Source organism: Periplaneta americana, chromosome 11 (assembly GCF_040183065.1).
Source record: "Periplaneta americana isolate PAMFEO1 chromosome 11, P.americana_PAMFEO1_priV1, whole genome shotgun sequence".
Classification (NCBI taxonomy): Eukaryota; Metazoa; Arthropoda; class Insecta; order Blattodea; family Blattidae; genus Periplaneta; species Periplaneta americana.
This window is the reverse complement of record NC_091127.1, coordinates 73,841,015-73,868,062: the sequence shown is the minus strand read 5'-3', so window position 1 is coordinate 73,868,062 and position 27,048 is coordinate 73,841,015. Positions and strand designations below refer to the sequence as shown.

The 27,048-nt window shown below is 34.7% G+C and overlaps 1 protein-coding gene across 5 annotated transcripts in view; it reads left to right on the top strand.

Moving 5' to 3' along the window:
• The window catches only part of LOC138709094 (leukocyte elastase inhibitor-like), a 100,972-nt gene extending 74,399 nt beyond the window's left edge, over nt 1-26,573 (top strand). Inside the window, exons 8-9 of one of the 5 annotated variants that reach the window (XM_069839616.1) lie at nt 25,478-25,625; nt 26,450-26,573. In XM_069839616.1, coding sequence (XP_069695717.1) covers nt 25,478-25,614 — 137 coding nt within the window. In that variant the 3' untranslated portion in view covers nt 25,615-25,625; nt 26,450-26,573. Of the gene's footprint in view, nt 1-1,531; nt 1,858-7,240; nt 7,520-12,914; nt 13,122-18,138; nt 18,291-25,477; nt 25,626-26,449 lie in introns of those variants that run through there. The other 4 variants (XM_069839617.1, XM_069839609.1, XM_069839618.1 and 1 more) reach the window with 4 other exon arrangements.
• The last annotated feature ends 475 nt before the right edge of the window (nt 26,574-27,048 follow it).

Below are 27,048 nucleotides of genomic sequence, written 5' to 3'. Positions count from 1 at the left end.
GATATAAAATTATCACATTGGCACCAGATATGTGAAATGTACGGAAAACATGTCCATACATATTAGGGGAAAATTTAAAATAAAATTTGCATAAATTAGGGCCCAAAATTAACATTTTTCCTCAGCGTGTCGAGATGTCCCTAAACGGTATTAAGTACGAGTATATAGATAAATATTATATATCCATCTACCCATTCATCCTTCAACTCATCAAATCACCAACGCATCCATTTTTCTGTCTCTTTCACGCTCATATACACAATAGTCCTTATCGGTCAGTTATCACTAGAGACGAGAATTCCATGCAAATACATATTTTATAGGAACAGATGACATAGCTCAAACTTAGTACTTATCCATTTTATTACTTTTCAGTCCCAAATATTTGTACTTTCTCCCTTTTCCAGTAATAGTAGCAATTTAGATTCTTCTAAAATTGGAAACTGTCTTTGCAGTGTGTGAACCCCGTAAGTGGTTAATGTGTTTGTTTTTTCTGTTTGCGTGTTAATATGGTTCTAATATCCTCCAATTAAAGGTTTCAAAAGTGTACTCTTGGACATTGGATTAAAGGAAAGGATTTTTATTAGATCGGATGGGGATGTCATATTCTGCGATTGTTGCAGTAGATAGGTAAGCGCTACTATTCTGTTTCCGAATATTTTCTATGGCAGTTGTTCTTTGTAAAAAATTACAAAACTTCTTTAAAATAATTAATTGCATTATGATGTCAGTTTTTAAATCATATCTAGGTAACCGTAAAGTCTATTATAATTTCAGATAAAATGTACTAAAAAATTTCAAGTCGACCAGCATGTCGCACCTGCTTCACATATTGCAAGAATACAAAAACATGTTGACTGATAAGCGCAGGAACCTCACAGAAACCAATTTAGAAATATTGTTAGTTGTTAACCGTGCAAGAAAAAAGTATAGTGAAATAAGAAATTTGGAACAAAAATGAAGGTGCATATTTTAATGTATTTTTCGCTTAATCGTATATGTTGCATTGTTTGATAGTGCATGAATGCATGCATATTTTGAGATTTTACAGAGCATGAAATTCTCGTCTCTAGTTATCACCCATCAATTCATCTACCGCTGCATCAAATAATAACCTCTCCCAACACACACATACATAATTTCTTTCACACATCTTTTCATTAATTCATCTATTTATTCATCAACTGTGTTCATCCATCCATCCATCCATCCATCCATCCATCCATCCACCCACCCAACCACCCACCCAACCACCCACCCACCCACCCACCCACCCACCCATCCATTCATCCATCCATCAATCCATCCATCCATCCATCCATCCATCCATCCATCCATCCATCCATCCATCCATCCATCCATCCATCCATCCATCCATCCATCCGTTGTGATAGTTTTTTACTTTTACCTTAATTTTATATTTATGCAGATATACCTAATCTTTTATCATTCTTTGTTTAACTATAACATCATTTCTACTGATGCCATGGGAAAATACAGATGTGTGAGCAGAGAATTCTTTTTGTTCCAGGGATTATTTTTTATACTCGTACTGCTGTTTTTCTTCCTCTTGAAGTTCGTGAAATCAAAATCAACCGTCCATCTTTAATCTCTTTATTGGATAATCTGAACCAGTTGCCACTCTTTGCTTCTAAATTGTCTAATCCTAAGAAATACTAATTTGTATCTTTTGGCTTCATAAGGCTATGGAAGTAACTTCGAAGCCATTATTTATGTGAACACTTCACTTAATCTTTTCATCTCCGTCCTTACACTCTCTCATACTGTATCTCATTGTATCATGTACATTGTATTAAGACTGTAACCAAATCAATATAGTAATTACTGGACAGAGTTGTTTGTGTTGCAATTAATTGTCATTCCTCCAAAAGGAAAATTCAGGCATGGTGTCAAGGAAGATTTATCACAAGAGGACCTTATCAATAATTTTGTTACATTCACTGTAAAGGAGCAGATCTTCTGAGATGAAATATACAGTATAATTTTTCTGTTGGATACGTTTTTCTAGTACTTCAACCGTGAATTATCTCTTTAGTGTACAGAATGTATTAAATACAGAATTTACAATTGAATCGGTTATTGTTGAAAGGAACTAAGTCCACTTTTTAAAGTTGTGAGTTAATCGAAAAAAACTATTTTGTGAATAATCTATCGAAGATTAAACCAACATATATTGTACACTTATTTTTTATGTGTACAACATATGTTGGTTTAATCTTCGATAGATTATCCACAAAATAGTATTTTTCGATCATCTCAAAACTTTAAAAAGTGGACTTAGTTCCTTTCAACAACAACCGATTCAATTATTTACGATAAATTTTGAACATTTGAGCTTCATGAACATTATTAATCTACACCTTGGAGTAACAGCTAGCGCGTCTGGCCGCGAAACCAAGTGGCCCGGGTTTGAATCCCGGTCGGAGCAAGTTACCTGGTTCAGGTTTTTCCGGGATTTTCCCTCAATCCAATATGAACAAATGCTGGGTGACTATCGGTGCTGGACCCCGGACTCATTTCACCGGCATTAACAATTTCACTTCATTCAGACGCTAAATAACCTTGAGATTATGGTACAGAGTTGTGAAATAACCGACAAAAAAATAAACATTATTATTGCTATGATGATGTCAATGAAGATGATGATGTCAATGAAGATGATGATGATGATGATGATGATAAAGATGATTATTATTTTTTTCAATCACTGTTTACATAATATGTTGATCCAATATTATTTCAGTTCAGGATAACGGATAACTATAGAATACAGTAAAAGAGTAATTTGTAACAATTATGAAGACCCAGATATTCTCTTGTTATTTTTATCATTTGACTATGACTACCTACTGTATTCCTCAGATGTCCAATGGCACTACTTTTTAAGTGTTGGAATATGAATATTTTGAACTGCATCCGTTTAATCTTTGCTACTAGTTTTTGTTTGGAAATTAAATAGAATAACTTAGACTTATCCCGATTTCACATCTCTTGGATAGACTATAGCTATGAAAGATCTGAATATTCAGGAAGTTTTTCCAAGATGCTTTATACAGAGTGTTTCACAAGGATTTACAGTCCTTTACTGAGCTTATTTCTGAAGACTTTTGAGCAAAAAATGTCATATAAACATAGTTCCTATTCTCAATATTTTCAGAGTTACACTAATTTAAAGTTATTTGTAAAATACGTTTTCTCTTTAGTTTGAACGTAAAAGAATAATACAAATAGGGATGAACCATTCAGAAGTATCATTTCTTTAATTGGCAAGTATTATGAAGCTAAAAATGTGCTGTGAACTTCTTAATTGCTTCGTACAGACAACTTTTTCTATTTTAAACTAAAAAATTACATTATACTTAAGCATTTATCACAACAATTATTACAAATCACACTACTTCCACCGACTTAATTAGACTATTTGCAGTTCAATTATGTCATGGAGAGTTTACAACACATTTTAAAAAATGTCGCCGTCCGCTTGAGTATACTTGGCCGCACGCTTGTGAACGGCACTCGTCGCTCTACGTAACTGCATATTGGTATCTTTGATTTCCGTAGCGCTCGCGCTAGCTGCTGACTGCAAGCTGATCAAGATCACGCGTTCACAGCAATGCGTTCGAATAACGAAACATAACTCTGTAAATATTGAGAATAGGACCCATGTTTATATGACATTTTTTACTCAGAATATCTTCGGAAATAAACTCCGTAAAGGACGGTAGATCACCTTGTATATTTATAACTTTTTATTTAGAGGAACTGCCACATCTGATAGAAACATTTTTCTTTATTTGTTGTTTGATAATGTTATATCAGGTTTAGTGAACTATGTTTTGAGATCCGTGATTATTTTTCTTCTTCCGTATAACCTGAATTATTTTCAAACATGATAATAATAATAATAATAATAATAATAATAATAATAATAATATTATTATTATTATTATTATTATTATTATTATTATTACGATTACTGTTGAGAATGGCTTCACATCAAGTAATCCAAAGTTTAATTCCCAATATAATTTTTACTATTTGAGTGGAAATAGAACAGATTTTCTCTGAAAAATTCAGTTTTCTGTTACTGTAATTTTCAATTGCACCCCATTATATCTTTAAATATTTATTGTAATTTGACGTGTTGAATAAAGGATTTGGCATATCTATCCACCTTCCTACCCCTTCCATTTTATCAAGCTATTCCTTCCAACCCCGCCCGTCTGTCCGTCCGTCCTTCCGTATGTCTGAATGTTCATTTATCTGTTCCTCAAAACTTAGGCGTATTTCACTCAGAGAAGACGTGGCTCGGACATCAGGCGGAGACATTATGACTTTGTGAGTCTCTCCCATATAAACAAATGTATTAGTGCATACAGAAAAGACGAGGTAGGAGTATGCCACTTCGAATATAGTGCTGTCTGTCTTTCCAGTCACGAGTGATCCTTCAAAGCGACATGTGGCGTTTGACTGTAAAAGAAAATACTTGACGATTTCTAATTTATTATTCGATTTTGTGAAGAGATTTTATAATATGATATGGAAAAAATCTATAAAAAAATTGGAAATGGTCCAGATACATGTTAAATTCTTTCATCACGTCGAATATGCCATAATTCATTCCCTTTTTCAATCACAAAAAGTGCACAGAAAATCTTACCTGTTTTATTTAATATTAGGGAGTTTTACGAAAGTCAGGACATCCTCATCGTCTGAAGACATCATGAAAGCTGTGCGAAAAGGAAATATCGTAAGGGTTTTTGACTTTTCAGTATGCTTTGTTCACGTCATGTCTCCGCCCGACGTCTGAGCCACATCCTGTCTACGTCTTTTCTGTATGAATTACACCTTATATGCATCCATCCATCCATTTATCCATCCGTCCATCCGCCCATCCGTCCATCCATCTATCCAATCACTCATTAATCCATCCATTCACTCACCTATTAACCTACTACCCATCCATCCATCCATCCATCCATCCATCCATCCATCCATATCCCGCCACATACAAATTTTCACATATCCTTTCATTAATTCATCTGTCCAACTGTCTGTGTGTGCATGTACACACACACACGCACGTATATATATTCTTCTGCCCAAGGGTAGGTCTTTCACTGCAAACCCAACATTCTTTAATATTTTTTTATTTTATATCTTCCTCTTAGTCTCCGCATATGATCCTTATATCTTAACGTCGTCAATCATCTGATATCTACTTCTGCCTCGAACATGTGTCGAGTTCTCTCCGATTTCGCTTGTGGTCCTTTTCAGATGATCTGGGGAGCTGCCTCTATCAACCTTGTTGTGTGTTTGGTCTTAGGAGAGTTCGAAATGCCTTCATGGAGCTTTTAGTGCGACTTTGTCCGTCTATCTCTTTTCCTCTATGACTGTCTGCATATATAAAACTACTCGTCTTCAATTTCACTAATCTTAAGTAAACTTTACATTTCAAATTTCATTGATATCGGAAAAATAGGAAAAGGTACAACTCTCGATACAATAAAGAAAGATCAATTAGTTCGATATATCCTTCGCGTTGATTCTAAAAGCTACATTGATTAACAATTAATGATGTAAGAGGTTTGGCATTTTAAGTTCGCTTACAGGAATAATCTGATAAACAAATTTAATAAAGAGTACTCAATTGCCGGATAAGATTGTATGTATTCATTTCGAGACAGGAATCTGAATTTAGTTTCCGGAATGCTCAGGATCTGTCATATGCCCGCTCAAGAGGTCACAATAGAGAAGAAGTTGAAAAGTTTCACAAAAATCTTAGCATCATGTAAGATGAATTAAAATGATGGGAAGAGCCTGGCAGAGTGTTCAATGCGGATAAATCCGGCCTTCAATTGATACTCAAACTGGGGAAAGTATTAAATGCTAAAGGAAAGAGGGATGTGTCTATCACCCAACCGGAGGAAAAAAGGGTTCTACAGTATCTAACCGTTATAATTTGCGCAAGTGCTGTTGTTAGGCTATGCCACCATTTCTCATAATGAAAGGTGTTAGGCAAAGAGATGCTTATCCCAAAGGAATGTCCATTCGATTCGCTGTTATGTCTGAATCAGGGTATATGACATCTGATGTTTTCTCTTTCCTTAAGCTCTTTAAGAGAGCAAAAGACTAATACAACTGCAAGGGTCGTCAGACTAATAATGTCTGAAAACTACAGGAAATGACTGAAGAGATTAAACAGAAGAAAAAGAAATTAGACCTTCCCAGAAAAGGAAGCCATCTAATGCTTGCATGCAAGGGAGGGTCACAGTTCAACAAACAGTATGGACAATTCAAAAACTATTGTACCTCGTATATTACTGCGATGACAAATGCTAGACATCTTTGGTCTCAATGTGTTGTAGAATGCCAAAATTGGTTTCAAGCGGCATGTGTGGAAAATGGCATTGATGAAAATGTACATGTGAGTAACGCTAGTAAGAGTATGATAAAATATTTATATTTCAGGAGCAAAATTTGTGTTGTGAATGTTGGAATTTAAAGTGTTTCCTACGTTTGCCATACTACGTCAAAATCTCTCCCATTATGGGAGAAATCGACACTTTGGCATCGATTTAGTATTTCTTATATATAGTAATATAAAATAATCACATTGGCACCAGATATGTAAAACCTACGAAAAAGATGTGCATACATATTAGGAGAAAAATTAAAATAAAATTTGCATAAATTGGTCCCAAAATTAACATTTTTCCTTGGCGTGTCGAGATGTCCCTAAACTATACAGATGTATATTATAGATCCAACCACCCATCCATCCTTCAACTCATCAAATCACCAACGCATTCATTTTTCTGTCTCTTTCACACTCATATTATATACACAACAGCCCTTATCGGTTAGTCAATTCATCTACCACTGCAGCAAATAATCTCTCCCAACACACACACATACACAATTTCTTTCACACATCTTATCATTAATTCATCTATCTATTCAACCAACTGTGTGTATACATCCATCCATCCATCCTTCCATCCATCCATCCATCCATCCATCCATCCATCCATCCATCCATCCATCCATCCATCCATCCATCCATCCGTTGTGACAGTTTTATACTTTTACCTTAATTTTATATTTATGCAGATATATCTAATCTTACAGTATATCATTCCTTGTTTAATTATAACATCATTTCAATAATGCCATGGAAAAATACAGATGGGTGAGCAGAGGATTCTTTTTGTTTCAGGGATTATTTCTAAAATTCGTACTCCTGCTGTTCTTCCGCTTGAAGTTCTTGAAATCAAAATCAACCGCCCGTCTTTAATCTTTTTATTGGATAATCTGAACCAGTTGCCACTCTTTGCTTCTAAATTGTCTGATCCTATGAAATCCTAATTTGTATCTTATGGCTTCATAAGTCTATGGAAGTGACTTCGAAGCCATTATTTATGTGAACACTTCATTTAATCTTTTCATCTCCGTCCTTACACTCTCTCATACTGTATCTCATTGTATCATGTACATTGTATTATGACTGTAACCAAATCAATATAGCAATTACTGGACAGAGTTTTTTGTGTTGCAATTAATTGTCATTCCTCCACAAGGAAAATTCAGACATGATGTCAGAGAAGATTTATCACAAGAGGATCCCATCCCTAATTTTGTTACATTCACTGTAAAGGAGCAGATCTTCTGACATACAATATATAGAATAATTTTTCTGTTGGACAAGTTTTTCGAGTACTTCAACTGTGAATTATCTCTACAATGAACAGAATGTATTAAATACATAATTTACAATTTACACTGAATGTTGAACATTTGAGCTTCATAAACGTTATTAGTCTACAACTTGGAGTAACAGCTAGCGCGTCTGGCCGCGAAACCAGGTGGCCCGGGTTCGAATCCCGGTCGGTGCAAGTTACCTGATTGAGGTTATTCCGTGAATTTCCCTCAATCCAATATGAGCAAATGCTGGGTAACTATCGTTGCTGGACTCCGGACTCATTTCACCGGCATTGTCGGCTTTATTTCATTCAGATACCAAATAATCTGAGATGTTGTACAGCGTTGTAAAATAACCCATTGCATTCCTCAAATGTCCAATGGCACTACTTTTTTATGTGGTGGATTATGAATATTTTGAACTGAATCCGTTTAATGTTTGTTATTAATTTTTGTTTGGAAATTAAACGGAATAACTTAGACTTATTCCGATTTCACATCTCTTAGATAGGCTATAGCTGTGCAAGATCTGAATATTTAGGACGTTTCTCCATGATGCTTTATACAGGGTGATTTACGAGGATTTGCCGTCCTTTACGGAGCTTATTTCTGAAGAACTTTTGAGCAAAAAATGTCATATAAACATACTGTAGTTCGTATTCTCAATATTTTCAGAGTTACATTAATTTAAATTTGCTTGTAAAATATACGTTTTTCTTTAGTTTGAAGGTAAAAGAATAATACAAATAGAGATGAACCATTCAGAAGTATCGTTTCTTTAATTGGCAAGTATTATGAAGCTAACAATGTGCTGTGAACTCCTTAGTTGCTTCGTACAGACATCTTTTTCTATTTTTAACTAGAAAATTACATTATTCTTACACATTTATCACAACAATTATTACAAATCACACTACTTCCTCCGACTTAATTAGACCATTTGCAGTTCAATTTTGTCTTGAAGAGTTTATAACACATTTGAAAAAATGTCGTCGTACGCTTGAGTACACATGGCCGAACGCTAGTCAACGGCACTCGTCGCTCTACGTAACTGCATACGGCTATCTTTGATTTATGTAGCGCTAGGGCTTGCTGCTGACGATACGCTGACCAAGATCACGCGTTCACAGCAATGCGTTCCAATAACGAAATGTAACTCTGTAAATATTGAGAATAGGACCCATGTTTATATGAAATTTTTACTCAGAATGTCTTCGGAAATGAACTCCATAAAGAACGGTATATCACCTTGTATATTTATAACTTTTTATTTAGAGGAACCGCCAGATCTGATAGAAAAGTTTTTCTTTATTTGTTGTTTGATAATGTTATATCGGGTTTAATGAATTATGTTATCAGATCTGTGATTATTTTTCTTCTTCCGTATAACTTGAATTATTTTCAAATATGATAATAATTATAATAATAATAATACATATGATATTATTATGATTATGATTATTATTATTATTATTATTATTATTATTATTATTATTATTATTATTATTAGTCTACTGTTGAGACTGGCTTCACATCAAGTAATCCAAAGTTTAATTACCAATATAATTATTACTATTTGAGTGGAAATAGAACAGATTTTCTTTGAAAATTTCAGTTTTCTGTTACTGTAATTTTCAATAGCATCCCGTTAAATCTTTAATTATTAATTGTAATTTGACATGTTGAATAAAGGATTTAGCATATCTATCCACCTTCCTACCCCTTCCATCTTACCAATCTATTCCTTCCAACCCCGCCCGTCTGTCTGTCCGTCCGTCCTTCCGTATATCTGAATGTTCATTTATCTGTTCCTCAAAACTTAGGTGTATTTCACGCAGAGAAGACGTGACTCGGACATCAGGCGGAGACATGATGACCTTGCGAATCTCTCCCATGTAAACAAATGTATTAATGCATACAGAAAAGACAGGGTAGGAGTATGCTACTTCGAATATAGCGCTGTCTGTCTTTCCAGTCACGAGTGATCCTTCAAAGCGACATGTGGCGTCTGACTGTAAAAGGAAATACACGACGATTTCGAATTTAGTATTCGATTTTGTAAAGAGATTTTATAATATGTTATAGAAACATTTTATAAAAAATATGGAAATGGTCCAGATACATGTTAAATTCTTTCATCATGTCGAATCTGCCATAATTCGTTCCCTTTTTCAATCACAAAGAGTGCACACAAAATCTTACCTGTTTTTTTTAATATTGGCGAGTTTTACGAAAGCCAGGACATCCTCATCGTCTGAAGACATCATGAAAGCTGTGCGAAAAGGAAATATCGTAAGGGTTTTTGACTTTTCAGTATTCTTTGTTCACGTCATGTCTCCGCCCGACGTCTGAGCCACATCCTGTCTACGTCTTTTCTGTATGAAATGCATCTTACATCCATCCATCCATCCATCCATCCATCCATCCATCCATCCATCCACCCATCCGTCCATCCGTCCATCCGTCCATCCATCCATCCACCCATCCATCCATCCATCCATCCATCCATCCATCCATCCATCCATCCATCCATCCATCCATCCATCCATCCAGACGAGAACAGTCTGTGAAAGCTAAAAACCACCAGGTAGTACAGAAAAATTCCGCTGCCCAATATAGTCTAATAAGCTTTTGTTTTAATTCTGATAATTTTCCCGAATATTAATATATTTTTTTTAAGTTTACATTCTTGTTTTAGCCAATAACTGGGTAGGATTCAAGATACTCAATTGAGGAATACAAATATCAGTGAGATAGATATGAACGGAGTTTATGGATTTACTATTCAGGAATTTTGTCGTATTCACTTCATTTATGGAGAGGCTAAATATCTTGCAGATATAGCATTTCAGTCCTTCAAGAATGGTTTCTTCAGACACGATTTCCTGCACATCCGCGTTTGCTGCTATTACCCAAAAAAAGATTTAAGATAGGTCAGCGCCTACGTACTATCCCTGGTACATTATATTTTATTACACTGAAATTAATACGTAAGATAGGAGGAAGGTTTATGAAGTGTGTTTGTTAATGGATTGTACTGTACCATTATATAAATTTCGCCACTTATATCACTTTCAACTTTTTTTAAATATAGTAAAATATAATTCTTTGCTCGAAAACTCATAGAGGGCCAAGGTATATATGTCAACTAACGGCCTCACGTTCAAATTCCTGACAAGAGGTGAATATTCCTCCAATCAGTACGGGGATAAAGTGTGGTTTGCACGATGATCCTTCCCAGCTGTTATATGTGGCTCGCGAAACTGGATTTGGCTACCAATTACAGGGCCTCAAATTCATCATGATGCAGGGTGATCATTATTTCATACACTAGCCTGACTAACTGAAATTTCATGAAACAATTTCTTCCCAATGAAAATTCGAACCAGCGCTTATTCCATAACGCTAGTCCAAGCCATGACGCTACTGCGCCGGACTTTTACCTTGTAAATATACAGAGTGATCCAGGGGGAATAGTTGGTATTATATTGTATTGTATTGTATTTCTTAACATTCCAACCCTCCCTGAAGAAATACATGTAAAGAGGCACATGTAGATTATACAGAACGGAGCTAAATCACACTTCTTTCATAGAATAAGAAACCATTCTAATGTGCGTTATCCTGGGCGATGGATTGGACACGGTGGCTCAGTGTCATGGCCATTGCGATCATCATACAACTACACTTTTATCCGTGGGACTATTTGAAGACCATTGTCTATGAAACGTCAGCAAATTATCAGATCACCTGTGTATACGTGTGGAGAATGCTTGTCAGTTATTCCGTACAAATCTTGAGTGTTTGAACGACTGCGCAGACACGTGTAGAAAATAATGACGAACATTTGTAGCATCTCTTATAAATAGAAAGGTATTGATTGAATTAGAAGCCATTGCTCGAAATCTGTTTGTAGTCATTGCTTAGACAATGAACCTTTGACTCCTATTTGTCATGTGAACATTTGCTTTTACTTTCCATGCAACATGTTGACGATATTTTAGTTTTAAACATAGGCTACTTATGAATCACTATATATATTATAAAGAGTGTTTAAAAAGTATCCAATATTTTAAGAGGTGATAGTAGGCATGAAAACAAGAAAACATGTCTAATAAACATGGGTCCTACAACACATACTTTCTGAGACCTGAACACTTGTTCATAGGAAGTGCTCCATGTGACGTCCATTTATGGCAATGCATTTCCCTGCCCTACAATACAGCAGACTACCAGATAATCATACTATAGTTGACACCCTTGGCATGGAATAATGATACATCGCAAGGAATACTGAAAGGAAAAGTCTGGTTGTGGATATGAGCGGGGTTCAGTAGAGATAGTGTTGTGAATTTTCGTAATGAGCATGTGTGGGCTGATGAAAATTTCAATGCAGTTGAAGAAATAAGGCATCAGCACCAAATCTCAATCAACTTATGGACAGGCGTTCTTGGAGATAGATTAAGGTCCATACGTGTTACCACAGAGATTAACTGGGGCTCGTTATCTGGACTTTCTTATTAACGTATTTGCCTACCTTGGTGGAGTATGTGTCATGTCAGCAAAGATCACAAATGTGGTCAATGTATAATGGCACACCAGTACATTTTTTCCGCAATGAGCGTGAACATCTGACGCTAACATTTCAGGACCGCTGGATTGAATGGGGAGGCCTCACACCTTGGCCTGCTTGTTCTCCAAACCTAAACCTCCTAGAAGTTGGGTTATCAAGAACAACCAGGTTAATTTCAAAGAGTGCGTGATTCCTTACGCCGAAGGGCAGAGGAATGCACTGCCATGAATGGACGTCACATTGAGCACCTTCTATGAACAAATTTACAGATCTCAGAAAATATGTGTTGTAGGACCCATGTTTAATAGACATTATTTTCTTGTTTTGATGCATACTAGAACCGCCTAAAATATTGGATACTATTTTTTAAAACCCTGTACATAGATATAGATAAAGACATTTCTTTTTAAGCAGCATATACATGCAGGTGAGGGTTTGTTTTTATGGTACAATCTCTCCTTAAGTCATAATCTTCATCTCGCATGATTCAACACCAGCAACATCTATAAGTCCAAAGTGACCTGCAATTTTCAAGCTAGTGATGAGTAGCCATGAATTTGGTTGAACATAATATGTTGCAAGAAATGGCGGCGTATGAATTTTATTATCTTTGTTTCAGGAATTATTTCCGCAGGTATTACTTCCGTTGGCGTAAGAGAAGTGCTCGAGTTGAAAATCGACCATCCGTTTCTAATCTTCCTGTTGGATGGGTTCAATCATCTGTTTCTGTTTTCCTCCAAAGTGTCTAATCCAACGAAATCGTAATTAATTTGTACGTTCCACATTGAAATAGTACATATAAAAATAATTACGATATTTGCATTTACATCGCTCGTTCATTACACACAATGCAATCATCCCTTCTTTCCTATCCTCTCCCTAAAATAATTATTAGCAAGATAATGAACAATTGAGCAGTGTTGTTAACACTGTCCTAGCTGAATATTGCTGAAGTAATGCATGTACTCCACTTTATACCGATGTGCATATGTCCAAATGATATGTACTTAAAAATACACTTATTAAACCAATGCCTTAGACCAGGCTTGCAGAACAGGGCGACAATTGTGGCGTTGCGTCACTCATCGAAACGTCACACATCCCTTCCTTCTACCCCCGCGTCATTGACTTGGTAGGAGAGGGGATTTGTATTCAGTGTCTGCATTATGTGATAGCGTATGAGGCACAATGACGTCATTCAATCCTAGTTTTCTGTGGGCGGGGAACCAACGCTTTCCCGCTTTCCACCCCTCTCTTACCAGTTCTGTAACCCTGCCTTAGACATATATTAATGACCTAATTGAAGCGAAGTGCCACATGAAGTGCGCTGTTTGTTTTCGGTCTGGGGAAGGTAGGCCTAAATTGATTTTCAGACATGAAGGTATAGCAGAGATTACTCAAGAATGTCTTCCAACAACCACCAGTAATCACAAACCATCTCCGATCACCAGTGAGATTTCACTTATGCAAACTCCGACTATTATGACCATCCCTCGAGTACTACCAAAAGTGTCTTTTGTCTGGACTGGGGACATATCGATCGCGTATGTCAGCCGGTATAGGCATTTCACGATGCATAGAAGTAATTGTTTGACTGGTTATCTCTATTAGCATCGCCAAAGCTCTTTCTTATTTCTCTGAGAACATAATTATCTCTTTATGAAGCATATCCAGCATTAAAGATGATGCTATCAAAGACTGACGTACTTAATCGTCAGAAGAAGGTAAAAATGGTGTCTATCCCCATGACGCACAGTGATCCTTTTACTCTAACTGGTCGCGCAAAATATGATTTAATATTAAAATGATGTAGAAAGATTAAAATAACAATTTGTACTTATGTCAAGCATTTTCCTTATCCATATCGACATGATTCGAATTCAATTTAGGCTTATATTAACTCTCAATCACAGGAATAGGGATTCTGTTGGTTACAAGACTGTAGGACTTCAGGTTTTCATCACTTCAAGTATGAAATATATAAGTAAAATATATGGAAGAAATCAGTTACATTATAATTTTTATTTTAATTGCACTCTTAACTTCACATATGACACTAATATTTCAATAAAACACTATATGATTTCCTTTATTTTAATCAAGTATATAAATTCACTACAATAAGTACATTTTCTTTCCATAGATAAAGTAGTGGGTGCCTCAAATTTTAACAAGTTTATCATAACAAAATACATAATACATTAAAATTAGATACACGTTCTCTATATTTATATATTCACAGTAATGATTTCAGCTCTATAGTCGCAGTGAGGCGCGTGCCATTCCTGCAGCTATGTGCTACTCATGTGGTCCTTCCAAGGATGGTGGTATTGCAATCAAACATTCATTTTGAGGGATGTACCACACATTTATTACTTCAGTGTTTTCTATTATGACATAGCTAGTTTTTTATTATAAACTGTGAGGAAAATTTTACAAGTATAAAGTAATGGGGAAGATTATATGATGTACACTAATAATGAACAGTTGTCACTACTAATTTTTCCCTTAATGTAATTCAGTGTTAAAAGTGTTTTCAATAATATTTAGTTCTCAGTGCTGCTGTAAGCTTCATATTAAGTTCCTGAAGCGGGCGCGGGGTTTTGATAAACAAAGAACTTCATTGAGTATAGGTCCACTTCTCTTTCGCGTTTTCTTTGTGAGACTGCATATTACAGATCTGACGATACCAAAAGCATATTCAGCATTAGATGACAAGCCACTTATGGAAGCTTTTTCTATATTTTGTTCGTATAAAACAAATTTTTCTCTAGCCACTTCTTTTTGTGACTGGAATTTACTGAGGATTCGGTGACAAGCAAGCAAAATTAGCAATCTTAATAGTATCTTTACAACGGATTATCTGTACGTTTTCAAAGCCATTATTTTACAGTAAACAGTTAAACAGTTCATCACATTTTTTTGCTTTGTCATCTATATGGCGCCAGACATGAAAAAGATCGTTCCGCGATACCTCTTCTGAGAGTACTAAAACTGAAAAAAGGCAAAGTTGCTAAAAGTAGTAGCTAGTTTTTTTTATAGGAGAAGGAATAAGATATTGGCTTTAGTCTTCTGAAAACAATTTGATCAATAGTTAACAATTCTAAATTTCCGGGTGTAAAAATACTCCAAACTGGAAGTTAAAATAGCAATAATTTCTCAATTTTCATGAGAATTTCACTTAAAGTAGCAAGTTCTGTAGGATTTTTAAAATATCACAAATATAACACATAATTTGGTCTCCCATATCCACCAGTAACCGATGAACATCGTCCAAAAAGTACGTCCTTTCAAGCACAGTTATCGAACATAAATTATGAGCACGGCTTCAGGCCGGGGATACGATAAAAAACACCATACTGCTGACTTCTTTTGTAACACAAGGGCTGCACAAATAAGCGTAACTATAACAAATCTCGTATCCTTGGATATTATAGTTATTAAAAACTCCATAAAACATGAAAATATGTGATACTCAATTTTTGTATTTTGCGCAGCCAGAGAGCGAAAAAGGATCACTGTGCGACGCATGGGTTTAGGGCATTTCGTAACCGGAAATTTCGTCACCGTTACAGTTTGTCACCTATTTTTCGTCATTAGTTTTTTGTTCATCAAATACCTTTTGTCATCATGTTTTTGTCACTGAGGAGATTTTGTCACCGAAGATATTTCGTCATGATATACATTTTGTCATCATAGTTTTTATACTCAGGGGATTTCGTCACCAAAATAATACAGAATATTACATTTAGGCTGTTTTTATTATAAGTCCAAAACCATCACTGTATAATTATTTTATTGCTCTGTATTAACATGGAATTTGAAGTTGCATACGTTCATTCTCTTTTTATGGAGTTTCAACAAAAATTTCCACTGACGTGACCTATGGCACGCAGGTAACCAAGGATGTTATCTTGTTTTCTGCAGGCTTCATACCTATCGACAATTCTTGCAGTCCTGTTATCTAAGGACGTGTATTTCTTCTTTTTCTGCGTAGAAATTGACCTGTTTCTAATTTCTCAATGTCCTGATGTATCCTTGCAGTCTCCTTCTGTAGTAACTGAAGGGCATGGTAAGAAGAGGGATTTACTCTGCCGGTTAAAGTATTGAGACGTCTATGCCACCTTTTGTAAGTATTTGTTGTTGTGGGCAGGTTTTCCCTGGTACGAATGTGACAATTTCATGTACGTATTATTTTGTATAGGTATCATCAAGGGAAGCGACACAAAGAGAAGGAAAATTGTGGTGGCGAATAGTGATGAATAAATTAAATTGGTGACAAAATATGGTAGTGGCAAAAGTAATTTAGTGACAAAAGTGAATCGGTGACAAAATGTTGCAGTGGCAAAATGTAATATGTGACGAAATCACCGGGCGACGAAAAATCGGTGACGAAAATTCCGGATCCCATGACGCACAAACCTTTCCTATTTTAATAAGGTTTTCCCATCCTTCGGCAGCTGCCTTGTATTCCTAATTTCAATCTTTGTCCATCTTACCATTGATTGTCGTCTCGGTTGCGAATTTCCATTGCTTTAGTTATTTCTTCTTTTCACGTAATCCTAAGCCTACCTTGTTTTCTACGTCTACACTGGGTCTCAGGTCTGGGCTGTAGGGGAACTGGTCCAGTACCACCCACCGGAAGCGCCGTGACAATTCTTACGTATCATTCTAGCACAAATTGACTCGTAGATACTGATTATGCATAAATTTGTCCCATAGCTCGGGTGAATGCGCTATACACGGATAGAGAGCATGACAATCTATACAATCACTGATAAAAAAATGGACAATGTAATAATAATAATAATAATAATAATAATAATAATAATAATAATAATAATAATAATAATAATAATCACCATCATAGCAACCTTCGCAGCACAATTGGCAGGGTGTTGGCTTACGATAATCGCGGTCCCGAGTTCAAATCTAGAATTTATATTGGTGGTGGAAAAAGTCAAATTTCTGAAGATTTTCTTCAGTGTAATTCCACCTACACTCTTCATAATTCCACTTCCATTATCATCTCCATCACGAAAAATATGACACCACATGTGTTTGTGTGACACCGAATGATGTTCGAATAGGTGTTCGTTGAGTCTTGTATAAAATTTGGTAGACGGCAGTGGTGTTAGAGCGATGGTGTCTCATAGATCTCCTTAGTAGGCACTGGAGTCACTCATGATTTTTCTTTCCTTGCGGGTACATGAAGAGTAATGTAGCCTAAATCTGTGAGTTCAGTAGACCACCTCCAGAGATATAGGATACGGATTTGACGACTGGAAAGGAATTACTTGATGTGGTGGATAGTGGTGCTGTCTAGAGCAATCGTCACATAACTCATTTCATCACGGGTGCACAAGAAAGCTATTTGATGTGAAGTTCTCAGAGATGCTCGAAGTTCCACCCAATGAGCACCTCTATACCTCCATCACCACCATTATCACAATCGACAACTTCATCTATCAATGATTGGAATCATACCAAGTCTAGCTTCTTCCTCGAATGTAATAAGTCCATTCGTCCATTCGAACTAAAATTTTGAGTCTGTTTAGTTAATTTGTTCATTTTCCTTTACATAAAAGTATTACATTTTATGACAATATTTTTAGGTATCCAAGTATTGAAACTATAGCACATGAGGATCTTCATACTTACAGAAATGTATTTCTTTAAGTAGAACATAGGCCTGAATTCTTAGAACAATAAATTTTTGCAGTTGATTTAGCCATAGCTGTTACGAATATGTTGACAATGATTGATGCTCAACCACACATATTAGAACCTTCGTTATGGAAGACATCAAAACTTACTCTCAACTACTTTTTATTTCGTTTCAGGAGTCATTGTCACGACAGATGCTGTTCCCGAAGTGCTTGAATATAAAGCAGATCACGCTTTCCTAGCATTCTTACTGGATACACTGAACGGCTTGCCCTTATTCAGCCTCAAAGTTTCTGACCCTTCTACAACCTGATAAAAAATCTATGAATGAAATTAAATTTTATTTTAAACTGAAATAAATCGTGTTCCTTTTTGAAAAAAAAAAAAAAACATAATTGATACGAAAATTGTAATAGAAACAGTCATAAATAAATAATGTCATCTTTTATTTCGTGGAAGTATTTATTTTCTATGACCTAGAAACTTCATTCCAAAAATTAATTAATTCTTTTATGAATTCTATAATGCTTTAATATACTTTTACTGTACAATAAGTAGAACAATTCCGAAAGAAATTTCATTTTGATTTTAGTTTATTTTCGTATAACATCTTGTAATTTTGTTTAGAGGTAAAACCATAATTAACTTCATTGTTGTTGAAGAGTTGCAAGAGAAATCTGTCCTATTTCAGCAGAAGAAAATTAGTATCATAACCATCACCACCACAATTATTATCATCACCATCATAATCATCTAACTCGTACTATAAACCTAGTGACTCGTTATGGTTTCGACAGACTATGTCGTCTCCCTTCTGATCTGCAACTAAGTTGTTTTGAGTCAGCTTAATTGTAGAATTTCTTCATAGTGGATTTTTCATTTTCATCCATATTTGTTGACGTGTGTGGTGATTGGATTAGAAATTAATTTATTATCATTTATTCTTCTAATATCAACAAAATGTATATAGAACAGAAGCCTCAATAAAGTACTTTATTGTACAAGCTCTAGCATCATCAACTCTACTATTCCTAATTATTAGAAAATCAATAATTGAAGAATTATACATAATATCTAATAATTCCATAACATCAATAGTAAATTAACCATTTTAATTCCCTATAAAGTTTAATTTTTAACTTTGTTTAATTATTCAATTAAAATATAATTTATCATCATTCACTGAATATTTGAGATCTTATAAATTAAATCCATTTAAAGGAACTCAATATTTAGCACTACTGACAGTGGAAAGTTGAGCCGTTCAGAGCAGAAGTGGTGTAAGTCAAAATTGGGTAATGAGGTTTAAAGTAAAAATTCTGTAAAATACAGCGCAAAGTAGCAATTAATGTGTCCTTCATGCTATCCACTGACCAGTAATAGTTTAAATAAATTGAATATTAATTGCTACTTTGCGCAGTATTTTACAGAATGTTTACTTTAACCCTCATTACCCATTTTTGACTTACACCACTTCTGCTCTGAACGGTTCAGTTGTGAAATATATGAAACAAATTGGGTAATTTAGTATTGGTATTATGTAACTTTCGTCAGACAAATATTATACAGAGTGATTTACGAGAATTTACCGTTCCTTACGGAGCTTATTTCCGAAGACATTCTGGGCAAAAAATGTCATATCAACATTTGTCCTAATCTCAATATTTTCAGAGTTACACTAACTTGAATTTGTTTGTAAAATACCATTATTTTTAGTTATAAGGGTAAAAGAATATTACAGATAAAGAATGAACTATTCAGGAGTATCATTTCTTTAATTATCTGGTATTCTGAAGCTAGAAATGTGTTGTGAATTCCATAGTTGCTTCGTACAGATTTTTTTTTTCGATTTTTAACTACAAAATTATATTTTCTTACGCATTTATCATAACAATTGTTACAAATCACGCCACTCTTGTAAATTCTTTAAGACTGTACATTAGGATGCAGAATTAAACTGTAAAGAATCAAGTTCCTAAAGTCGTATGATTTGAATAACAATTATTGTGATAAGTGCGTAAGAATGATGTCATTTGTAGTTAAAAATTGAAAAACAAAATCTGTACAAAGCAATTAACAATACTTTTTAACCTCAGAACACTAGTCAATTAAAGAAATGACACTTCTGAATAGTTAATTCTCTATTAGTAATATATTTTTTTACCCGTCAAACTAAAGAAAAAAGGTATTTTACAAATAACTTCAAATTAATGTAACTTTGAAAATATTGAGATGAGGACAAATGTTTAACTTATATGACTTTTTTTGCTCAAAATGTCTTCGGAAATAAGCTCCATAAGTGACGGTAAATCCTTGTGAATCGCCCTGTATAAAGAATGTCAAAGTTCAGTAGATCGTCAAATTGCATTTACTCTAAAGAGAATTGAAGAGGTCGATTCCAAACTGGCCTAAGTCCAAATGAAAAGCTATAAGAAAAATGGCAACAACTGACAAAATAAATTTGACATCCTTAGATCCGTGTGACAAAACATATGCAGACATTAAGTCAAGAATTAGGAGAGTCTCGTAAATAAACCTACATAGTTATACAGAAACATTATTATGACGTGATGCGAGAAAACAGCGGGTTACTGGCGGCCCTGCAAGGTCTGCGATGTGCGGGCTGTTAGAGGTGCGGCGTAGTAGATCTTCAATCGCCATATGGCTTTCACTTTAGTCACAAGTCGTGTTACAAAGTGTTGATTCTTCAAGTGTACAAAGTTAGTGTATAAAGTTTAGTGATTATTGTGTGTTCAGGTAATACCCACAAACAAATCCGCATTGCATAAACGTGTGTATATGTACAATATGTAGGCTACATAAAAGGCAGAAAGTCGTGTGCAAAAACAATACGTAAATTTCGAATAAAGTTTCCAAACAGACCTATGCCTTCTACCGAAACAATTAGAAGACTCGCTAAAATCTTTAAAGAAACAGGCTCAGTGAACAATCGAAAATAGAACAGAAAACGTAGTGTTTTTGCAGAAGAAAAATTAGATGAGATTGATGAAAGATTGGAGGCCATTTTCAGTAGCGACTGTGAGCATGGTAAATCCAAATTCTGAACCTTTATTATTAGTACTGTTATATATTGGAGAAGTGCCGGAGAAATGGTTACGCGCTTACCAGAAAGCACGCTAGCAGTGGGGCATGAGTCTCTTGCCGTTTACTCGCATCACGTCATAATAATGTCTCTGTATATATGCTTGAAAGGGATGAATTAAAACTTGAATAAAGCAAGTTAAAATATAAAAAAGGACTTGGGATACTTTGGAATCCACCTCTTCAATTGAACTGTGACTTCTGCGTCGGGTCAGACATTGTAGAAACCAGGAATTATCCTGCTTATCTTTCTCCTTAGCTTTAAGACAACCCAAGAGAGAAATTGTAAAGTTTAATTTAAGACATCTATCTTGTGTGAATTTCACATATATTTGCTGGATAACAAACAATACTCAAAGAGACTGAGTCATCAGAAAAGTATTAACAATCAGGAAATTAAACAAGATATAAGGTTATTTATAATTTGTATAGCTAATTTATCTCATTATGTAAAATACTGAAATAAGCGTCACGTCACGTGTGACGTTATATAATGTTCAGCATTTCTGTGGAAAATCCGGCTTGTTCAATTAAAATATCTTGATTTTTCTTTTCATTCGTATTGTACATGTACATTTGACAATACAGTAAAATTTACTGAATTACACTTATTATTTTCAATGGTATTTTTGGATATGTTTAAGAATATAAATCGGTTATTTGAGAGACCACACAAGTCCATTTTTGTCCATTTTTAGCCAAAACGAGTTTATTGTGTTTCTTACACTAATAAGTGTATTTAAACGTCTGTAGGACAAAGTAACATGTTCGCCTTATTTTATGTGATTATGTCATGATAGTATTTCCCTGAAGAAGATAAAGCAAAAGATTTGATGAAGTAATAAGAGATGACGCATCTGAGGAACTGTAGTGTAGAATTTATTTGAACGGTTTTAATTATGAATTATATTTTAGAATAGTTTTTTAAATTTTTTCTGTTATAAACTAAATTTGTACTTGAATAGCTTTTATTCTCATTAGCATACATACAAAATAAATACAACATATCATAATTCTTATAGCAAGTATTTCATATACAGAGTGTTAAAAAACTATCCAATATATTAGGAAGTGCTAGTATGCACCAAAACAAGAAAATAATGTCTAATAAACATGGGTCCTACAACACATACTTTCTGAGATCTGAACACTAGTTCATAGGAGGTGCTCAATATGACGTCCATTCATGGCAATGCATTCCTCTGTCCTTCGACATAAGGAATCACGTACTTTTTCAAATTTGTTTTAATGCGTTAATAAGAAAGTCCTGATAACGATCCCCAGTTAATCTCTGTGGTAGCACATATGGCCCTATTAATCTATCACCAAGTTGATTGAGAATGGATGCTGATGTCTTGTTTCTTCAACTGCATGGGGATTTTCATCAGCCCACTCATGCTGATTACGAAAATTCACAACACCATCTCTACTGAACCCCGCTCATATCCGCAACCAGACTTTTTTTCAGTATTTCTTGCGACGTATCAATATTCCATACCAGGGGTGTCAAATATGGTATGATAATCTGGTAGTCTGCTGTATTGTAGGGCAGAGAAATGCATTGCCATAAATGGACGTCACATTGAGCACCTCCTATGAACAAGTGCTCAGATCTCAGAAAGTATATGTTGTAGGACCCATTTTTATTAGACATTATTTTCTTGTTTTGATGCATAATATCACCTTCTAAAATATTGGATACCTCTTTCTTAACACCCTGCATATGAGAAACAGTACATGTCCATGAACGTTAGGGCATCCCGACGCTTTCAAAATAATTAAAGTTTGGCTTAAAATATCTGAAAAATATTGCAATCGAAATGAAAAATTCATTTTTAAAAATAACAATGTACATGCAATATTTATAAGCTCCAGAGAGATTTAATTGCTAGGATTGTATCCGCCTGCTATATGATCAAAATCACGCGAGGGATATTTGAAAGGCTGTTACAGAATCTCGTACACCAATGTCGTGCTTGCATTGAGGTTGGTGACAGTCATTTTAAAGCAATTGTTGTGCAGTAGAAAATGACACGTTGTTAACTCAGGTTTGTAAATTATATGAAAATAATTTTGAAGTATAGATAATAAGTGAAAATGAAAATAATAAATATAAGTAATATGGAAAAAATAAGCGATATCGATAGATATGCTTAAGCTTACATCTCCTTAATTTGGCTTCGAAGACTAAGTTCCCTAACCCAATATTTTCAGTAGAGCACCTTCTATTTCCTTGTAATTTTTGTGGGTTTTTACTGAATCACTATGTAGGCGTATATATTTGAGAACTAAAGTTATCTGATAAAGTTTCTACTAGAAGCATTACTACGTAAACAATAAGTAAATTTTAGTTTCCCTCCAAAGAACGTTTTTTGAAGACAAACTGTCTATACCATTTTATTTATAAACTAATCTTGGAATGTAAGAAATAATGTCAAGGATAATATGTTACAACTAATATACAGGGTGGAAGTGAAATAACACTGCAAATTTTCAGAGCGAATAACTCATGTTGTAGGACTATATAACAAAAACGTGTAATACCATATTGGTGGAACGTTCATAGTTTTCTAAGAAAAAAAAAATAGAAAATCTAATGAAAAACAAATTATCCCTGAGGCGTATTTGAATAGCGTGGACGGTTTTCGTGTAAATTTAATTTAAATACCACTAATTTCAAGCCAGTGAATGATGTGAACATATTGCAACGTCATAGCGTGAGAGGGAGGTTCGCGTACAGAGACAGACCTGAGTTCGTTGACCTCTTACAACTGCATTCCGAGAAGAAGGAAGACTGTGATAGCGGCGATGTTGCCAGACTGCTGAAATTTCCAACTCAATTTTCTAATTAACCGTGCAATAATCACGAAACGTAATAAAGGTTTTCAATTCCTTTATGTGTACCCTATCGTTCCTTTCATTCTGCAGAATTATTACACTTCCACTCTGTATACTAAATGGCCTTTGAGAGTTATTTAAAGGCACAGGGGTCTTCACTTCCAATAAAATTATTACATTTAACGTACACCATTTCTAGTTTATTTGATTCATAGATACTGTATAAGAACAAAATTTGTCTTCTAGTTCAGGAAAAATCGCTGTACACAAAAAGATAGGCGGTATGCCAAAACATTATTGTTACAGATGATGTTAAAAATAAGTATTTCTGTGACAACCTCGAAATTATACAAGCGACAATCAATAAGTTTCCGGACTGCCCCGAATGTAGGCAACACACAGAACATGGGAAACGAAGAAGTTATCTATAATCAAAGAAATGCCTCAGATCTCTGCTAAATGCGTCACTTGAAAGGCAGAGAAGAAGACGAGCCATAAGGGGTAGCATATATGGAGAGATTCCATGAAAAATCGCAATAAGTCCTTGACATGTTTACACAAAACTACCTGTAGAATCTCAGTTTTTAAAGACAATCTGTCGCTGATTGATAGATTGACTCAACAGGCATGGAAGCAATGATCTTCAGTTACACACGCATGTTTTTTAACGGTACAATAAAATATACAAGGACAGTTCTGAAATTTATTGATTACACCTAGTACTTATTGCAGCACCATAATGCTTTTCTCCCCACTTCGTATAATGAGAAATTAACTGTGAAGCAGACATTACCCACAGAAACAATCTTTCTCTGACTATCCCTTGCTCTCCTGAAGTCCGCTCGAAAGCAGAAATTATAATCTGAAACATCTGCAGGCTGCATATTGTAAAATATTATTTAATTAGTTTTATGCTCGACCATGCCGAAATGTAGTAATTATACACCTGGTAGCAGTCCTTTAATGCATGTCATTAAAGTACACCTATTCATTAAAGTTCAAGTTTTCGATTATTCTCGGATATGCAATCGAAAGACAACTAGGGAAATGTCACGGAGGCTGGAAATCCAATACTGTCGCAGAAGGTTATGTTCTGTTACTATAATAATTAGCGTTAATTGTGAATAATATTCAAATAAATTCAATTTGTCATCTCATTTTTCAATTCTAAATCAATTTCCTGGTTATATCAAGACTAATGTTCTCTAGGTTATATCAAGGTCAATGATATTCGTGCCTCGGAAAAAATCAATACTTTCGCGTCTGCGCACATCTCACAATTCAGGTCAATTCCGTTCGTGACTTACATAACCATAACATGAAAACTTATGAATAATTTCAAGATAGAAATATGGTCGAGCATGAAACTTGCGCTCGTTTCATAAACAAACATACTTGCGTCTTAATTACTATCATTATAGGCTCGTTGCACAATGTACTATTAAATGCCTCTTTATAAAAAATAACTTAAAAATGTTAAGATATGCTGTTAATGGTTAACTTGGAAGGTTCTGGATTGAGATAATTTGAACTACAACAACATTTTTCAGTTGTAATGTCATTGCTTTATTTCAGGCTCCGTGATACGCAGTCGATCCATCCGGCGCAGCATTCCAATCATCGTGAATCACCCGTTCCTCCATTTCCTAATCGACAATCAGAACGTCTTGCCTCTGTTTGCTGGTAGAGTGGCTGATCCTTCTAAATCCTAGATCACGATCAGGTATTAATATTTTACCATATTACAGTACACTGAGCATCTTCAACTAAAGGCATTCAGCTTGTTTCCCGGCCTAGAGCACGTGCATCAGACATCCTTGCGTGGCCGGCGTAGACTGCGTAATTATAGTCCAGTCGACCAAAAAATCAAGCAAATTGGCGGAAAATCAACTGGCTGAATATCATATACTGCAATTATTTTACTTCAAGTGAATAATTCCTGATTGAATTGATAAGACATTGCACTGTAATTTATTTCTTTCTCTTTTTCGCATTGGTTTTTATATTCATAACAAATTATGCATGTAATATGTACTATTCAAAATTTTGTATTGTAAATGGTATACTTTCTCTTCTAGGCAATCCCTGTTCAGGGAAAGTGTTTGATAATAATAAATCTGAATATGAAGAAAAAAACACATTCAATAGTTTAGGAGAAATTAAAATACAGAGAGGAACAAGACGAAAAGCAGTTTCTCAGTATTAAAGATGTTGATAATACTCAAAACATTTCTTTTTAATGCAGTGTAATAATATTTACTTCCTAATTTTGTATAATGAGAAACTATAACTTAAGACTTTAGTTATATTAACAAATTTTCTAATGTTAAAATGAAAACTAGATAATCTCTCACTTAGTTCTCATTCTAACAGTAGAAAGTTTGTTATTATAACAAAATTCTTAAGTGACAAAATTGTTAAAAATGTGTAATCAAGATGTATAATCAAACTATAACTTTAACTTACAGTATAAATTTGATTTCACAAATAAAATTTGTGTCTATGTTAATGAACCTTGCTTGACGGTAATTAATAAATTTATTACAGATGGCTGCTGCTGATGACAATATTGCTGTACTTGGTTGTCCTTTTCAACGGATGTGGATATGATCACGAAATAGTTTTAATATAAAAGTGACATACTCCATCAACAGCGTGTCCCGGGAATGTAATATATAACATGTAAATATTTATTTAATTTATGTATTTATTTTCAATTTAAAAATAAATACTTAAGAAGCACTATTTGTTATGATCATTTCTCTTCAAATTGGAGTGTAAGGATTGCAGAGATAGTAATTTTGTTAAGAGTAGAACCAACACTAGTCCTCGCGAAAACAAGTCTGAGTTGAGGAAGATTGAAATATCTATAGCCATGGTGGAGAACTACAGCCTGACCTAGGTGATTCTGTTTTTATTGAAGACGACGAATCTAAACATTACCGTCAAAAACTGCCCTACATGCATTATCCAATATATGAACAAATGGAAAGGATTAAGAGAATAAAAAACTCCAAAAACAGACTCTGAAGAAGGACTATCATGAGGTATAGTGACGTTAACCATCTAGGGGAAGTACATCCCGAATAAAACTCTTAAAAGTCTTTTAGTAATCATCACTCTTGCACTGAGAAAATCTGTGAAGT